This window comes from Pan troglodytes, chromosome 10, assembly GCF_028858775.2.
Source record: "Pan troglodytes isolate AG18354 chromosome 10, NHGRI_mPanTro3-v2.0_pri, whole genome shotgun sequence".
NCBI classification, from domain to species: Eukaryota; Metazoa; Chordata; class Mammalia; order Primates; family Hominidae; genus Pan; species Pan troglodytes.
Window position 1 is genome coordinate 105,870,698 of NC_072408.2, and position 19,933 is coordinate 105,890,630.

At 39.3% G+C, this 19,933-nt stretch overlaps 1 protein-coding gene across 22 annotated transcripts in view; it reads right to left on the minus strand.

Annotated features, from left to right (window-relative positions):
* Positions 1–19,933, minus strand: part of ANKS1B (ankyrin repeat and sterile alpha motif domain containing 1B) — a 1,252,139-nt gene that overhangs the window by 310,404 nt on the left and 921,802 nt on the right. For all 22 annotated transcript variants that reach the window (XM_001150610.7, XM_009426057.4, XM_024348224.3 and 19 more), the window contains one exon: positions 8,113–8,265. In XM_001150610.7, the coding sequence (XP_001150610.1) occupies positions 8,113–8,265 (153 nt within the window). The remainder of the gene's footprint in view (positions 1–8,112; positions 8,266–19,933) is intronic.

The window sequence follows — 19,933 nt, forward strand, 5'->3', positions numbered from 1 at the left end:
ATAGGAGGAGAAGAGAAAGGGATGGATCATAGAAAGCTCTTATTTGATTTTGAGTCTCACAGGAAACCCATGAAGCCAGCAGGGCAGGTATTTTTTATCCTCTATTTACAAATGAGAAACTGAGTCCCAGAGGGGGTAAGTGACTTTTTTTAAGGTCAACATACGGAGGGGCGGATATAAGATTCAAAGTCAAGTGACCTGATTCCAAGCTAAAGATGAAAGAAGAGAGGGCACATTTGAAACCCTGACACACACACTGTATGTCCTACTCTTTGCTTTATAAACAGTAAGTAAAATTTTCAAATAATGGAAGCTTAGTCTTTTAAGGGTCAAACGGAAGCAGCTTTAGCCACTGTTGAAAAGCATTTCTGAAATGTATTATATTTGCCCTTGCCTCCTTTGAAAACTGACTGTAATCTACTCTCTTCTTGATACATGGGTTATAATTATAAAAATTTACTGTATTTATGAACTTCTAATTCAGTGATACCCTCAGGTTCTATGGAGGCACATGTGTTTTTTAAAAATTTAATTTTTTTTGCTGCCCCACCTAATACATTCATGGCTAGAAATAGCTGTGTAGCAGAACTGGCTGAGTCAGCTCCTTCTTCCCTCACAGCCAGCTCTTCCTTCTTAAGTGTGTCTGCTGCTGGTCCCTATCTACTGCTTCTGATCAGGTCATTCCGCTTATTAAAATCCTTTAGTGACTCCCTCTAACCACTGGTTGCAGTAGTTTGCAAAACAGGCTGCACAGGAAAATCACTTGAGGAGCTTTTAAGACCTCCTGATACCCAGGTGCCAACATGAAAGATTTCAATTCAATTGTTTTAGATATGGGGCCCTCACCTACAGGGATTAACATAAGTAGCATGAACTCTTGCTTCTGGCCAAGATGGAATAACGGGGGCTAGATTTATCTTTCCAATGGACACAACTAAAAGTCCAGATGAATATATTAAACAATGGTTTTCAAGGCAACGGGCATGAGGCATTGAAGGACAGTGATCCCTGAGAGATGGAAAACAAACAAAATGAGTTGCATTTGCCTGCTATTGCCCCTCAGAGAATTTCTAGGCCATGCAGCAGAAAGGAAGAATTCAGAAGGAGTCTGCAAGACTCCTTAAATAGAAAAGATGAAGCAGAGAATCCAGGTAGACTAGCATGGCTAGAGTTTGCCAGGCAGAGTATTAGAGAGCAGGGAGTTCTGATCAGTACATGCATGTGAGGAAATGGTATAAAATCAAATGAAAAACCAGCTGAAAAGATGAGTAGGAATAGTCTTTAAAGCTCAAACTGGACTGGTAAAACTGAGATTTGCAAACTATTCAAATTGGGAAGCCCTGAAATTCAAAGGGCATTGGTCAAGTACTCAGAAGGGTATTGCCCTCGTGGTGGGGAAGTATTGTCAATAGACTAAACAATACTCTGGCCTTGCCTAACCTTAAAAGCAAGACCTGAAAGATCAAAGACTATTCAAAGAATTTTCCTGTATCCCAGAGCAATACCCAAAAATAGCTGTAGGAATAAAAAAAAAAATCCAGCATCCAACAAGGTAAAATTCATAATGTCTGGCGTGTAATAAAAATTACCAGACATGCAAAAAAACAGCAAGGAGAAAAATCAATAAAACCCAAACCTAAACTGACACAGGTGTTACAATTAGAAGACAAAGATATTAAACCAGTAACTGTAACTGTATTCCATATGTTCCACAAGTTGGAGGAAACAGCATGTTTAATAGAGACAGAAAATATAAGAAAGACCCAAGTCCGGCCGGGTGCGGTGGCTCATGCCTGTAATCCCAGCACTTTGGGAGGCCGAGGCAGGCGGATCACAAGGTCAGGAGATGGAGACCATCCTGGCTAACACGCTGAAACCCCGTCTCTACTAAAAATACAAAACATTAGCTGAGTAAGGTGGTGGGCACCTGTAGTCCCAGCTACTTGGAAGGCTGAGGCAGAAGAATGGTGTGAACCCAGGAGGCAGAGCTTGCAGTGAGCAGAGATTGCAGAGATTGTGCCACTGCACTCCAGCCTGGGCAACAGAGCAAGACTCTGTCTTAAAAAAAAAAAAAAAAGAAAAGAAAAAGAAAGACCCAAGTCTAACTTGTGAAGATGAAAACTATAATGTCCGAGATAAAAAATACACTGCATAGTAACAGTGACAGATTAGCTATTCTAAGAAGAAAAGATGAGTGAACTTAAAGACATAGCAATAGAAACAATCCAAATGTGTCACAGAGAGAAAAAAGACTGAAAAAAATGAATAGGACATTGGTGAACTGTAGTACAACTTTAAATGACCTAATACTGATGTATTTGGGGTTTCCAAATGAGAGGAGAAATAAGGTGAGTAATAGAAAATATTCTGAGGCCAGATATGGTGGCTTACAACTGTAATCCCAGCACTTTGGGAGGCCAAGGCAGGTGGATCACTTGAGGTCAGGAGTTCAAGACCAGCCTGGCCAACATGGTGAAACCCTATCTCCACTAAAAATACAAAAATTAGCCAGGTGTGGTGTCGCATGCCTGCAGTCCCAGCTACTTGAGAGGCTGAGGCAGGAGAATCGCTTGAACCTGGGAGGCGGAGGTTGCAGTGAGCTGAGATTGTGCCACTGCACTCCAGCCTGGATGAGAGAATAAGACTCTGTCTCAGAAAAACAAAAAAATTTAAGAGATAATGACTAAAAAATTTCCAAAGTTGATGACAATGGTAAGTCTCATATTTAAGAAGCTCAAAAAACTTCGCACGTAGAAAACATGCAAAAAATGATACCAATGTGTGTAATAATCAAATTGCTGTAAACCAGTGAAAAAGACAACACCTTCAGTGCAGCCAGGGGGAAAAAAACTGACCCATTATGTATAGAGGAACAATAAAATGGCGGCAGGTTTCTTGTTAGAAATAAAGCAGAAGAGAGGCTGGTGGAGCAATATCTTTAAAGTACTGTTCGTTAGAATTCTATACCCAGCAAAACTATGTTTCATGAATGAAGGCAAAATGAAGTATTTTTCAGACATACAAAAGCTGTGAAAATTTATCACTAGCAGCCTCACACTATAGAATAATGTCAAAGACAGTCCTTCAGGTAGAAGGAAAATGACACCAGATGGAACTAAGGGTCTACATAAAGGAATGAAGAGCTTGGTTGGCTTCAAGGGTGTGTGACCTGTATGGTTACACAAGGTCCTGCAGATAGAAGGGCCTTGTGCTAGCTTTAATGTTTTGATGTTACTGGCTAAAAATTTTTAATAATTTTTGAACAAGGGGCCCTATATTTTCATTTTGCACTGGTAGCTGGTCCTGATGAAGAATACTTAGTAGTCCATAGAGGTGGAGGCAGAGGCTGGAATGCCGAGCTTGGCTCTGAAGATCCAGGCCATATGTTCAGGCATGGAATAGGGAAGAGATGGAGGTGGCTTCTTCAGAGGAAATTTGGAATGTTTTAATTTTAATCACGAGAAGGGTGAATGAACAGATGTCCACTAAAATAAAAATTTTAAGGTAGCAATTTCTGGGTAATTAGAACACAATTTTCCTTTCTGCACAGAGATAGATCATAAATGGCTATAATTAGAGAGTTTCAGTTCTTTCTGAAGTTCATTTGTTGCGGAGTGTTCAAAACTGTCTCTTCAGGCCAAAATGCCTTGTTTATTGTGTGTGTGTTTTACTATTTCTGATATCAATGCTTTAATAATGCCTGTTCTGTAATATTGGTCCAGAGGTACTGCAAGAGTGTAAATTCACTTTACATGAAAAAGAAAAGCTATATTACTTCCAATGACATTTTAGTGATTAAATGCATTTTATTTGTAGTATAATTCTATCCCAGTTTAGGTCAAAGCTCCGAAGTTGAGAGTAGTATAATAAGTGTGGACGTGCAAAAGATGCTGAAAGGTAGTAGAAATAATAATGTCAGACCTAGCCCATCACCACCCTCCAGAACATATATGAAAGGATTAGAAATCAATGTTAAGTGTGTATTTATTTGGGAGACTGTCCATCCTAAATGAGGACAAATGTCAGGGTGCTTTTCCCAAAACTTGGGCTGGCTGAGGGAAGCTTCAAGAGAATCCCTGGAACAGCTTGAAATCTAGATGCAGGGGGTGGAGTTGGTAGAGTCCAGAAGCTTTACCTGATATATGCCTGGAAAAGTCTAAAGCTCAGAGGTGGTATCTAGCTGTCCTGAAGGCTTGTGGGGAGCCAGCTGTACTTTATATAGGTATAAATGCAATGCTTAAATCCACAGATAATTTATAAAGTTCACTCTACACTTGAATACTCACATCCAGTCATTTAGCTGAAGCCCTCGGCTTTGATTAAAGTTGTTAATATTTGAAGTGTTGACTGATGTAACCTCCCTGGTATGGAAATATGAATATTTCTCATTTATTATGTCCCGTGGTGAAAGCATAACCTTTTACTTAAAATAATTGGTTTGAAAATGGAATTAGAATATTCGTCCTCCCCATTCCTCCCCTGCAATTTGTGAATTTAGTAATTATTCTTCTTGGTTATGAGCATAAGTTACCATTTACCTTTATTCAATATGTACACACACACACACACACACACACACACACACACACACACACACACACTCTCTCTCACAGAATGCAAAAAAAAAAATTAGGAAATAAAGTTATCGCAACTTTAGCAATGAGAGCGGGGTAGACAGAAGTGTGAGTTTATAATGCTGATCATGAAATAAAAACTTCAAAGCAAGCCTAAATCTGATACTCATAGGATGATAGCTCTACTGCATTTAAAGCAAATAAAGTCACATTTCTCAAGAATTAATGCAAAATTAGAAAGTTTCCTTTGAAAATCTCTTAGCACATCTCCAAGTGATTAGCTTTCCTGGGAAAGCTGGAAATTAAATCAACAACATTGAAAGAAAAAAAACCTCACAGTCCTAAATTAAACAGTCATGTAAATATAGTTTCCAAAGCTACTAGGCAAGAAGCAAATGATTTTCTAAACAATTTACTGTTGCAAAAATAATGCCGGATTATTTTCATGGGGCATGTGAAATAATTTACATGGGACACACGTGGATATTGCTACCTTAGCAATCTTATCTAGTTCTACCCAAAGGTATTTAAAAAACAACCACTGACGCTGAAGTTATTTGTAATCATATCAGCAGCCTATCTCCTCATCCTCCATTCTCTTCCCCTCCACCAGCTGACTTTTGTATCAAAGGCAGGCTACCCTTGCACTTCTCTTTTCACTTAACATAGAACAACAGTTACTGGAGCAATCTGGTTCCCTTAAAACTAGCGACTCATTACAATGGTTCAGGATGTGAACTTCCCTAAAAGGCTTTGCTCTAAATCAAGGTGACTGTACATTCCCTTTTAGGCTAGAAAACAACAAACTATGCATTCTTAGTATAGGATTATTCAGCCCATATATTATATGAGACTACCTCATATTTGGGTACCTCTCTCATTAGTTGGGATAAACAAGTCTTGAATTTGAGATAATTCAAAATCTTTGTAAGCCAAAGGCATGCACACATTTTGCCTTTTTCTCATTTTAAAACCCAGTAACCCAAAACCATCACATGAACTACCCAATTCTATTGGGCATACAAATTTTGTTTTCTGATTTCCAAGTCTGAAGGTTCAGGTCAATTTTTGTCCATAATTAACATGGACATAATTAATCTGCTGAGTTAAATGACATACAAATCCTCACCACCAAGAGTGTGAACTTGCCCATAAAGTTGTCACACAGAAAATTGAATTCCATCAGCTTACTTTAAGGAAAATATACTGAGTTAGTGGTAGACACAGATGGCATGCTCCAGAGGATTTTGGCCTTAAGGTCTAAGAGACAGTGACTATGTTTTCAAATTTTGACACAATGCTTGTGACAGGCACTTCTCCCTGTATTGAAGCCAGAAAACTGTTAAGAGCCAACATGGGTGGAAAAGACCAGTTTTCTTTTTTTCTTTTTCTTTTTCTTTTTTTTTTTTTTTTGAGACAGAGTCTTGCTCAGTCGCCCAGGCTGGAGTGCAGTGGCGCGATCTCTGCTCACTGCAAGCTCCGCCTCCTGGGTTCATGCCATTCTCCTGCCTCAGCCTCCCGAGTAGCTGGGACTACAGGTGCCCGCCACCACGCCTGGCTAATTTTTTTTTTTTTTTTTTGTATTTTTCATAGAGGCGGGGTTTCACCATGTTAGCCAGGATGGTCTGATCTCCTGATGTTGTGATCCACCCGCCTCGACCTCCCAAAGTGCTGGGATTACCGGCGTGAGCCACCACGCCTGACTAGAAAAGACTAATTTTCTGTCTCAAGTCAAGGCTGATTGGCCTCATGGGTGGTGGTGGATCAGTCCCTAAGCCCCGGCAGTAAAGCCAGGGGCCGTGATCCCCATAGTCACTGCAGCTGTCTACAAGGTCTGGCTGCAGTCACTAAACAAGGATCTCTAGGCCACAGGTACCCCCAGCACTGGGGAAAGTGAGTGCCCAAGCTTACATCTTAAACGCTAGTTCAGGCCTTTGGATTTTGAGAGACATAGAGCCTCACATTGTAAGTGATCCTTACTTCAATGAAAACATATAATAGAGTCCTATTGAAATCCATTCTTTACAATGGGAGATTACTGCTAATGCTAGCTAGGTGAGTGATTCATGTGCTACCTATTATAAATATTAATTCTTCAATAGGTAGCAGTGTGATTCAGAAAATGTTACATAGGGATATTTTTCAAGCTATTCCATTAACTAATTAACTGGGATGCAACTTAAGTTGGAAGATTGTTTGGTTGATGTATGGAAGGTACCCCTTTAAAAAATATCTATGAGTAGCCATGTGATGAGTGTCAAGTTCTTGACAGAGAATTGAAATCTTAGCCGGCTGCGACCAAAGAGCAATACTGTTTCAGTTAGTTCCGTTGCCACACAGACTGAATGAAATTAACCAAAGGCTTTATGTTAGACAACGAGTCTCTTCTGAAATAATGATAGCTTTTGTGAGGGCATAAGAAGCAGAAAGTTAAGAAAGAGTTACTTATGGCCATACAATCACATTAATTTGTCTATTTAATGTGACTTTTGGATTCAAGAACAATTTCTATACGATGTTCTAGAAAAGACATTATTTTTTCAGAAAGACTTTTAAAAGCAAGGAATTAATTAGTTACTAATAATAACCATCATTTAAAATAAGCAATGGCATGTAATGTGTAGAACCTGGACTTTTGGCGAGAAAGTGACATAAAGAGTAGAACAGAGCACTTTTGAACCAGCAGAAACTTATTTGCTTTATCTCTTAGTTCATAAATGCCATTTTTCCTCAATCATTTACTATAAAACTAAAACTATTCTTTAAAAAACTAAGTGATTTCTCATTGTTACTGTTAAAAAGAAATGTGTGCTATGCCAAATATAATTCAAATGAATGACCATTTTATGTTACATTTTCATCTTATTCCTTCATTTATGCTAGAAAATAACAAAAGTAAAAATGCAATGAGAAAAGTATCAAAATCATGTATGCAGATTCAGTTGATCTCTTTGGGCTTGACTATTTGGCAACATATGTTGGCCAGTTTTTATAGGAAATCTATGCTAAGTGTATGAATAAAACAGAGACAACGTAAGATTAGACACTAGCTTCAGAAAATAAAATTTTGATAATACAGCAGCCTATTTAGTAAGAATAAAAGCAGTCTCTTGGAGTGTGGGGTTTGTATATGTGATTAAGAAATAGAGACAAGGAAACATGATAGAGATAGAAAACTAAAAAAATGATAATTTAAATCTTTAACAGTGAATATGAGCAAAGATCAGAATAGGAACCTATTTATTATCATATCTATATCCTATAACTGAAAAAATTTCCTAAAAAGGAGAACACAAAAATGCTTGGAAGATTTTCTTGGATAATGCAAAATACCCTGAGAGTTCTCTCTTTACCTCTTAGTTCCCCCACATTTAAACTTCAAAAGACAATGACTCTGGAGCTTGAGAGAGATCGATATTTAAAACAGAAGGCGTATCTATAAATCCCCATTGGATGTCCAAACACTTATAAAAAAAGAAAATTAAATTTCATTTATCAAGGGTTGAATAGGTAAGGTGTCACTAAGAGACCAACTTACATTAATAAGTTCAACCTCCCAGATTTTTTTCAACAGGTCCATCGAAGTGTAGCCATTAATTAGAAAGGCTTTGGTGTAGTCGCCCAGTTCAATGGAATCCAGCCACTCAGCTACAGAGGTGGGATGGTAGCCATCATGCCCAATGGGTCTCATCTGTAATAAAGAAAATTACATTAGGATTAAACTGTATACTTTGTGTCCCAACAACAGAATGCAGATTTCCCCTTGAAAATTTATTTGACATGAAGAACAGATCTTTCTGGAGACGGAAACAAGGAAAAAGAAAACACTTTCTGATGTGTTTTCACAATTCTAAAACATTAATAATTTTCACGCTGAATAAGTTTTCAAAATATACACAGAAATTTCCAATTTAGCTGCTAGATTAACTCTATATTTGGAAGAGCTAAACATGTCAAACTTCTGTCATAGACATTATTGGCATTCTGGTGGGTGGAATTAAAAATGATGTCAGTTGAATGGTATTAAATTCGATGCGAAAGTCACCAGGAAGTGCACTTTCAACATGTAGATGATAATTCTCATATGCACAGCACCAAAGCATGTGAAAATACTGCATGACTTAAACATTCAAAGGGAATTTGTGCTTATGCAAGACATGTATTGGAGGTAGTGCAAACATGCTGGAGAAACATACTGCTGCGGTGAACCAGTAAAGGAGAGGCCTTTGGGTATTTTAAGACCATGTGTTCTGCATCGACTCTACAGTATGTTAGACATGAATAGAGAACTTGCTGGCAGACAGGCATCTATTTTTTGTCAGCTATATACAGATTTTTAAAAAATAGGAGAACAAAGAAATGTGACAGCAACATAATGTTTCTGAGTTTAAATTGGAGTGTGAAAGTAATTTAAGCAAGAGGAACTTCTGGGTTTAAAATTTTGTATGGATTATTCTGGTCCTTTAGCTTTTATTTGAAATTGTAGCTGAATCTGTGGTTCTTGGTTTTCGAAGTGACTCACTTCTAAAACTTGGGCTGCTTTGCATGCCATGCCGTATATCTAATACTTCAGTTTTTCAGGAGAGCTGGCACCTCATCAACCTGATGGGGGCCTTCGGTAAAATTCACGATGGAAACAGCAAGGCTGGGCAAAACACAACATAGATTTTCCTCTTTCTTTGATTCAAAGAGATAAATATTAATGGAAATTTATATGATTCTGATTTGCGAGCAGAGAAAAGATTAGTCTGGGAATCAGGGATTCAGATTTTAATCTTAAACATGGTAAGCTTTCTATCACTATGCATGGTTCTCATTTTTGAGATTCTCCCTACTCCTTCATTTTAAAGTTGCTTTTTCTCTTTTCCAGTTGTTCAGCTCCCCATTCTAGTTTCCATTTCAAAGTTTAAATGTTCTCTGTTTTATTTTATTTTTTTTGAAGTGGAGTCTTGCTCTGTTGCCCAGGCTGGAGTGCAGTGGTGTGATCTCAGCTCACTGCAACCTCCCCCTCCTGGGTTCAAGCAATTCTCATTCCTCAGCCTTCCGAGTAGCTGGAACTACAAGTGAGTGTCACCACGCCTTGCTAATTTTTGTATGTGTCTCTACTAAGAGACAGAGTTTCACCATGTTGGCCAGGCTGGTCTCGAACTCCTGACCTCAAGTGATTCACCTGCCTTGGCTTCCTCCCAAAGTGCTGGGATTACAGGCATGAGCCACTGCTCCTGGCCTAAATGTTCTCTATTTTAAAGTTAGAGTACAATTTATTATTTACATTAGAGTCTGAACTTGGTCAGACTTTTACTTTTACTTTTACAATGTAAAAGTACTTCACTTTTACATTGACTGACCCATTTTAGCTACTCATTAAATATTTGTTCATGTAACACTTAACTCTGCGTTTATTATGTGGTAGCTACAAATGTAAATGACAACTCAGCATTTGCAGAATGAAAGTCAGTGGCATTCACAAATCCCTGGATGTTATGTATGTATAAGATCAGAGGCTAGGACCCAAAAGGGAGGCTCATAGATATTCGGTAGCTTCATATTCTATGGAGAATTACAAAAATATTGGGGCTGGGTACATTCTCCAGGCCTCGTTAAAAGGTGGTTGAACTAACTCTGTTAACCTAAATAATCCCTCTGGCCCCAGGAATCTTCCTGACTGCCCCAGTGACATGAAATAAGAAAGAAAGGGAAGAAAGTGAGAAACACTAAGGTTGAAGTTAACTGCTTAGTAGGGAGGTCTTGCCGTTGGCCCATCCATAAAGCTGACCACTCCAGCAGCAGATACTCGGGACAAGCTTAGGGAGTCTTGATGACTGGATTTGGGTCAAAGTCAGTTGTCTCATACCAGAGAACTGTGCAATGGGGTTACCACAGGTTACCCCCAAGCACTTACACAACACTCTTTTGAGGAAGCAATTAGTGGCCATCTGACACACAGAGGGCGTTGATGGTCAGTGGTGGCCAAAGAATCAGGGAACCCACGACAGGACTGCAAAGAAAATCTAGGTAAGTACAAGGACGTTTGCTTGTCCCTCCAATCCCCCTTTCTTGTCCCAATGCCAGAAAATTTAGAATCAGAAGAGAGAAGTGCCAGTCCCTTGGGCGAAGTCTAAACTTGGGGGAGGGGGAGGTGGTGAGGAAAATAAAACTGGAGGTTTCAAATAAATTGGAACTGAGCCTTCAACATTTTACATGGTTGGAAAGTTATTGGAAATGTCTGAGATGATATTTATAAATAGTAAAGGGAGGGTCAGTTGAGCTTGGTTGATTGATTGGAAAATAAAAAAAATAAAATAAAACAGCAACCATCATATCAGGATTGCACTGAATGCAGGCTGTTCAGTGGTCTGATTACTCCTGTAAGGCAAGTTCTCCTAGACCAATCTTAAAGAGGTGAGAGGGAGGGAAATATTTGGTGGGAGGATGAAAGACAAGGGCAGGGTAGAGAGCACAACTAAAGAGACCTTGGAAATGGGTATGCTGAGGTGTACAGGGCAGTATCATCCACCCACTCATTCAATAAATATTTAATCAATGCCTTTTCTGATGAATGTTGTGGAAATGGTGGAGAACAAAACAGTCATAGTCTCTCCCTCATGGAGATTATAACTCTTAATTAAAACATGCGAACAGATGACCAATAAATTATGAAGGTTCTGCATACCTGAAGAGAGGAAACCATTAGAGCCACATGCAGTTACAAAATTAACTTGACACATATTTAATGATATGCAGAATAGTTACTGTGCTGCACAATAATTTCTTCCAAAGCAATGATCCCATCTGTTCCTTTATTTCTGTCCCTACTGCCATTACCCTGTTTAGGTTCTTGTCAGTGCTTACAAAAACTAACACAATAGCCTTCTACATGGTCTCCCACCTTTGATCCAGCTTGTATCTTGCTACTACATTAGTCTTCCTAAAAGTCAGACCCTTAAGTGTACCTTTGTATAAAAACCTGTAGTGGCTCCTTCTCGAAAAAAGTCCAAATGTCCTATTCCAGCATTCAAGGCCGATTGAGATTAGCCTAATCTCCCACTCCTCTGCTATTGTGTACCCAATAAATGTAACTAGACACGTGTATGTCTAAACAGTACATTAAATCGCTAGGCATTCCCTGAAAATGACCTGTATATGACACAGTCATATCTTTGCTAATATAACTTCCCATGCTTGGAATGCTTTTGCCCCTACTTCTGGAGTGATTTCTTCAGGACTGGCTTCTCTTCTTGAGCTCTGAGATGCAAATTTCTAACCATTTGTAGGACATCTCACATAAATGTCCTATAGGTGTCACCAACATAAGTCAAAAACAAATTTAACTCCTTTAGTTCAAAAACAGGCTCTCTTCCTCTTTTTTTCCATTTCAGTTAAGGGCAACTATTACTCCACTGCCCAAGCAGAAGCTTGGGAGTTATCTTACTTTCCTCTTTCTGTTTACTATCATATCTAATTAGGCCAACATGGTCTATCAATTTGATTTCTAAGATGACTCTCAATTCATTTCTCTTCTTCCAAAATGGACTTTGGAATATGACATTCCCAGCAGTGCTACGTATTTGTTGGGTGATCTTTGGCAAGTTACTCTTTCAGCCTGTTTCCTCTTTTTTAGAATAAGCATAATAATACCTATTCCAAGTGTTGTTGTAAAGATTATATGAAATAGGGAATAAAAATTGCCTAGCACAGTGATTTGAAGATAATAGCTATTCAATTATAACTCTTAGTTCTCTTTTCTCCCCATTGCCCTAAATTAGACCCATGCTTCTTTTGAAATTGCATAATATTCTGCCATTGGCTGCTAGTCTTTTCAGCTTCCAATCAAAGCTCTCCTCTCTCATCCCTTCCTATTTCTCCTATTTCCTTCCTTCTTTATCTTGTTTTAGAAATGGTTTGCATCTGCTAACATCTTTACCCCTCTCCCCTTCAGCTGACAGTTATTTTTTAGAAACATATCTAATGAGGTCACTCAAGTCGATTGAACTGTTTATCCCAAATCTTCGTTCTCTTACTGTATTAGAATTATGCCCCTGTGCCCTTTGCCAAGGGATCAACATTATGTCTCAGTGTGGCTGGAGTTACTTCCCAGTCTCATCAATGCTGTCCAATAGAATGCGTGAAGTGTCAGTGTGGTGGTTAGAGACGAGGTCTCTGTGCTCCTGTGTTCTACTAATCTTTCAGTGTTCATATGCTCTCTCATAAGAATAGCAAGTGCTGAGAAGTTGCATAACTCCTGGTTCTAGGAGAAAGATGAAGACTCGTGGAGCAAACCTAAATTTAACCCAAAGCTTGGAATCTACCCTAGCTTGATGGGGCTCAGGAAAGTCCAGCTGAAGTTAGCTGAAGCACAGCAGACCCGTGAGTAAGAAAAAAATATTTTTTGTTGTTGTTGCTGTGAACTACTGAAATTTTGATTACAGGGAAAAACTGAATAGTCACTCCTTGTTTAAAAACCCTTGGTGTTTATCCATTATGCCTGTGGAATATAACTCAGACCTTTTAGTTTATGAATCTATTGGCAAATGCATCTTCATGAGACTGAGAAAGATTAGGGATGCTGAATAAGCAAACATCAGTATCCTTCCCAAGCTACCTCATTGTCATGCAGAAACTCTGCATGCCACATCTTTTTTTTTTTTTTTTTTTCTGACAGAGTCTCACTCTGTCACCCGGGCATCCAGGCTGGAATGCAGTGGTGCAATCTTGGCTCACTGCAGCCTCCGCCTCCTAGGTTCAAGCAATCCTCCCACCTCGGCTTCCCTAGTAGCTGGGACCACAGGTGTGCACCACTACACCCGGCTAATTTTCTTTTGTATTTTTAGTTGAGACCAGGGTTTCACCGTGTTGCCCAGGCTGGTCTCAAACTCCTGAGCTCAAGCGATCTGCCTGCCTCAACCTCCCAAAGTGTTGGGATTACAGGCACAAGCCACTGCCCCTGCCCTATATGCTGCCTCTTTATTAACCCTAAACTAAGTAATTCTTTATTGTATGAGTTTGATTTTTGGGGCATAATCCACTGTACATGTAATATACCTCCACATCTTCGCTCATGCCATTCCCTCTGCTAGGAATACAGTTTCTACTTTTTCTCCTAATGAAATTCTATCTATCCTTAAAAGGTCCTGTTTAAACGTTACCTCCCGTGTGAATCTTTCTCTAATGTTACCATTATTCCACCGAAAAATCATATCTTCTGCTATATTTCTGTAGTATTTTCCATAGAGTTCTATTATAGTATTATTAAAGTCTGCTTTCAATAATAGAGAAGTGAGTATCTGTCTTCTTCATTGGACTGCCTACCCCTTGGTGAAGAAATGAGGTGTTAATCATTTTTGAAGTCCCTAAATCGTCCAGCAGAGCATCTCACATATGGCAAGCATATGCTAAATGTTTGTTAAATTAAGTGACTTAATGAATACATGAAGACAAAATGACAAATTCATTTCAGTGGCTTGGTATCCATTTGTGGGAGAGATTTGTATTTTGTACTCCATGTTATGAAAACTAAGGTTATCTTTTTCTGCCTAACAATAACATTCATAACTATTTAAAACCTCCATATATCAAGAACCAATTCCAGATAGGATATTGTGTTACAGAATGCAATGGACTTTGTTTCCATAGCACAGAAGACTTGATTCTATTAGCCATGTAGCCATGGGCAAGTCACTTCCTCTCTCTAAGCTTCAGTGGTGTCAGCTATAAAATGAAGGTATTGGACCAAGGATCTCAAAGCTGCTCTGTAATTCCTAAATTTTGCAATTCCATGACTCGTAAATTAATTTTAAATTAGTATCCTATTTGTTTACCCAGGAAAGAAAAAATAAGCCCAAAGACAAAACTAAAATTCATATATATATATATGATAGGACGTGTAGACTAAAGGTCAGATGGCATTCACATTTCTTTCCTGTATCTTCAGCAGTACCCATAGGGAGCACTGTGACTGCATTCTCAAATTAGCAATGATGAAACTTTTTTTCCAGCGGGAACATCTGGCAAGACAGGGCTAGGAAGTGACAGCTCCATGGGCCTGCCAGGCCAGCAGTGCTGCTAAGCATGAACGGAAGTCAGGCTCACTCTATAATCTGAGAGGCAGAGTGGTGAGCAGGCAGCAGGCATTCATTACAGAGGCTCGCAACAAGGCAATTTGATTCAATTAGTTGAATTCCAAAGTCTGGAAAAACCTAAGCTGAGACAGAAATTCGAGATAGCAGTGAAGCTTTAGTCTTGGGAAAATTGAGATATATTAACATATTTTTTTTTTTTGCCAAACGCCTTCCTTGTTCTTGTTCCACCCAAATGACTTTCCTCCAGGAGTTTTTTAGAGCATACTTGGCCTCAGAGAGAGTATGCTGTTAACATCACAGGTGGTACAGCAGGCAGAGAAACCACAGGACAGTACTCTGTGGAGTTCTGGGTTTGAGGGGGTCAGCTACGGGGCAGCTGAACAACCCATGCTCTGAGACTGCTTGATCGACTTCAACCAGAGTAACTCTTATTTTATGCGTTTTAGACAAGTAAGAGGAAGAAAGGTTTTCTCGGCTTTAAAAAGAAATGTTTGAAAACCACGAATCTAGAAGACTTTTGTAACATTACATGACCACTATGATTTTATTTTCTCTTAACTTTTTAGCTTTATTTGAAATATTATGGATCCGTTATATATATGTGGTTATATATATATATATATATATACACATATACATATATACACATCACACACACATACACACACACACACACGTATATATATATATAGAGAGAGAGAGAGAGCCTGTCATTCCATCATTCTTTCTCTTTGCCTGAAGCCAGCATTTTCTGTGCAGATAAGGATAATATCTTATGAGATGACGGAGTCACAGGCTGGAAGGTATAGCAGGAGGAAGGCAATAAAAACAGGTAAAAAAAAATAAAAAGAGAGAGAAAGGTGATATACATTATAATAGCTTTGGGATTAAATGAGAAAAGTAGTTCTTGATGGGACAACTTATTAACCTAGAATTATGATATTGGCATGGTATTTAGAACAAGAGGATAAGGAACCCTGAAAAGCCAATAATGGATTAGACAGGCATTTTTATGTCCAAAAGTGTTAGAAAATTGAGAAAAAGACTACTTGTTGTTCCCTTAAACTTGTCCTCTCTTCTTCCACATAATGGGGTTAAATTGGGTTCATGCCTGCCGGACTAGAGACAAGATACATCAGCTTTTTTTCTGGTTGCTGCTGTGAAAATATGGTTGAGCCTGTGGAATGCTAATGAAAGTGTTGCATGTAACTTTCAGGTCACCTCTAGCTAAAAGAAGTTCCTTGACCTAGAATTCCTCTTTTTTCTTCATCTTCCTATAAGCTGGAACATCAGTGACTGCAGTTCAGCTTTGACTACACAGGCAAAACAATACCCTGGAGTTTGGGAAATGCTTCTCAGACCTCAACGTGCTTAGGAATCATGCAGAGAATCTTATTACCAGACGATTCTAATTCCGTTATTTGGAGGGAGGATTGGAGATTCTGCATTTCTAACCAGCTTCCTGGTGATGCTAATGCTGTCAGTCCATGGACCACACTTTGAGGAGTAGTGCTTTGGAGGATGACAGAGCAACAAATAGAAGGTCCTCGGTCCTTCCAGAATTGCATAGAGCAAAGCCACCTTGTAAACCTGCACTGCTCATTTCAAGACTATTATATGAGAGAAATTAATATTTGATTCTTTAAACCACTGTATTATGAATGTCTCTATTTCAGTATCATAGCCTTTCCTTGAATACAAACATAACTAAAAATAAGGCAGTTTATGTAGAACATTTAAATGAAGCCTGTACTTCCATTTGACATTACATTGTATTATCTCTTGTTTTGTGGGGCCGTAAGTTTTCACATCTGTTATCGTTAAAGAAGCTTCATTTCCTTTAACTGTGTTTGTTGGCATTTCTCTGTCAATCACAGCATCATCCCTTTGTAACAACTATGCAAGGGATAAGAGGAGAAAAATGCAGGGAAACCCCAAGTTTCTAGCTTGGATATCTGGGCAAATGGTGGTGTTACCAGCTAAAAGAGAAAAGAAAATAGACTGGGATGACATGAATAATTTTGAGACATGAGAAATTTAGGATGCTATGCTGTGGAATGGCACTTCAAATTTGGAGAAGTCTGGGGAGACACGCGGCCTTGGGCATCATCAAAGTACAGGTGAGAGTGTTGGCAACTCCACTTATTAGCTATCTGACCTTGAGCAAATCACTCATACTTCCTAAGCATCCATTTTCTGATTAGTAATGTGAAAGATTAAAAGAATATCTATCGCTGAGCGTTGCCATATGTATTCAATGAAACTACACAAGGAGAATTTAGCACAATACTTGGCACACAGAAGCACTCAATGAATCTTTGTCATTTTTATTGTGACAGCTGAAATCATGCACAGGTAGGAATGCAGAGGTGACTTTGTAGTGTGAGAAGAGAAGTGGCCTGAGAATGAACCAACACTTTCAATGAATAAGGAACAGATAAAAATAATACTCAGGAGACCAAAGAAGGAATGGTCAGGACAAGAAAAGAAATGGGGGAAATAAGAGTGTCAAGGAGAGTGTGGTCAGCAGTGAGGGGATGCTGCAGAGACGTCTAATAAAATGATGAAGGAGAAGGGTTTGTGGGATCACAAATAGGTCATCAGAAATAGGACACCAGACACCTTATTGAGAAGAGCACAGAAGCTGAGCTGCCCTAGGTTGGGGTGTGAGGTAGAGATGAGGAAGTGGTTGAGTGCAATCTAGATCATTCTTTTGGGGAGTTTGTATGGGAAGAAAAGGGGGAGATGAGATTTTAGAAAGCACAGAGGAAAACACATGGAAAGGGGTAAAGAAATGAGGACTCAGGGTTGAGAAGGGTCAGAGTCATAAAACAGTTAAGTTCCAGGGTGCAGTGGAGATTGCAGGGGAGGGCTTGCCTTTTGCTTTGACACTTTGCCCTCCTTTCTTGAAATTACAGATCTGACAAGGATGGTTGGAGCTAACTTCAGGGTGAATACTCTGTGTTAAAACAGTGCGAGTGTTTGGAAGCTACATGGTTTAGACTTGGTGAGAGCTGGATGCTTGCACGTGAAGTACCTGTGACCTTCTGGTGAAGGTCCTCATGTGGGCAAGAGCTGTCACCCGTGTTATCTTCACTCCTCAGATACAAACACAGCAACCTATCATTTACATAGACCCACCAGTGCCGATATCCCTGATGTGCCAGGCTCAGCTACTTAAACTTGCCTAGGAAGCTGCCATGGACCGTGGCTTCTCTTTTCCCACCTGGATGTACTTTGTACACTCAGATTTCCTGCCTGATATGGCTTTTGTAATACAGATAGCTGATATCATCAGGTACTTCCCTCTATTCTGGCTCCTTGTTCTAGACTCTTCTGCTCTGTCCTGCTGCTACCCAAGTCTTGGACTAACAGCAGTCCTGAAAATAAACGAGGACAAGCAGTGCTAGCAGACAGTGTGCTGCCAAGTCCAAATGCAGGTCTATCAAGTAGTGTGAGGATCAAATCTACAGGTTGTGAGACCTGGGCTTAGACATCACTGTGCTGTTTCATCAGTGGCTCTTAAAAGGCTGATTGAACATAAAAGAGAAAGGCTGATCTTCTGACCACGAGGCCCCAGAAAAAAGTCTACCTATCACCATCTGAGTGCTATCTATGGCAGTGCAACTTTGGCTGGGAGGGACGTCTCCAAAATGCTGAGCACTGTTAATGATAAGAACATCACTTAACAATGATGTGGGACTTTAAAGAGCCTCAAGTGATTTCACGCATGTCACCTCAGTTGTAAAGTGTTTTAGGTGATCTTTAGGAAGACACCCTTTAATGAATCTGAGAGCCTGAGTATCCCATATAATTATATTCCTTCTGTGGGAATGGAAAGGATTAATATACCGTGACTGTTGTTGGAAAGCAAGGAGTGATAAACTCTCTGTGTTGTGCATCTGTAGCAAGGGAGGTATACATGTACAAATACGTCTGCTACTTGCAGCTCCTTTGTTTACAATTAGACTCTGTTATGGATACAATTTCTATAAAAAAATACAGAGAAACATAAACCCTCAGAAGTAAGAAAACTGTGTCTGATGTCACTACGAACTCACAGCTACAGAAAGTGGTAACCCTTCTATTATTTTTCCCACCACTGACTGAGCCTTACTGATTTGGGGTTCCTTGAGTGTTCAGATATTGAAGACTCCCAGCTGTAGGCATAAGGCAGAAGCAGTGAAGAAGTAGTATCTGGATATTACTTGATACTACATTTTTGGGAAATAAAGGGAAAGGAAAGTGCTTTGGACTAGACACTGTCTCTCAATGGTCTAGGTTTTCTATTTCGTGAAGAAGAGAAATGAATTAAGGTCTATTCCAGAGAGGGCCTGAGGTATCCCTAATTTTGAAAAGTCTTAGATCATGGAGTAAAATAGAAGTGAAGCAATGGACAGCAATGAAGGACTAGATTAAAAAATGTTTTCAAGACACATAGGGGATCAGCTTCCAACAGCACAGAATAGCCTAGAAGCACTAGACTGGCCCCGTCTCTAGTCATCAGGGATAGGGGCACCCCCTCTGGACAAAGGCACTGGGAAGACTACAAGTTAAAGGAGTTAAGTTGCCAATGCAGCCAAGTTCTATAAAGCATCCTTGGGAAAAAAGGTCAACCGCTACAGCAACAACTACAGAACAATCTGTCTTATTTCAAGCCGTGTGTGAGAGCTACTAGTCAGGCACTGCTCTTTTTAGCTTCATCTGTGCCCAGGGAGATTAACTCTATCTGTAGCAGCACTTGAGAAATGCTATCTGCCATGTAGGATCTGTGTGGGATGCAGATGAAAAGACCAGTGGAGCCCTAACACAGTAGACATATAACATGGTCCTTGGGGTTGAATTATTTTATTGAATGGTTTTGTTGTACCTCTCCCTGAAGCTTTGGGTAAAAGAGGTGTTTTTAAAAATTTAATAAGAGGAAATGTTTTTACCATCTCTTCATTTCTAAAATTCTTGTTGAGGTAATGTTGACCCTAGAGCCTTTTGTTAAACATCGTTATTTGTTTTGATATGTTTCCTTGTTGAAAAGCTTTTTTTATGAAGCAAGAGTTCAGACTAAAGATGAACAGAGGATTTACTGCAACTAGAATAAGGCGCTAAACAATGTTCACTAGCATTCACATTTCCAAGCTCTACTAGTGATGTGAACTATATTTAGAAAAAAGACATGGGGTCTCTTTTTCTCTGACAGTACATGTTTTCTGACATTCATGCAGCTATTTGGTGGTTATATAGTACACTGCTTTGCTCTTCAAACAGAAACTTTAAATGCTACTA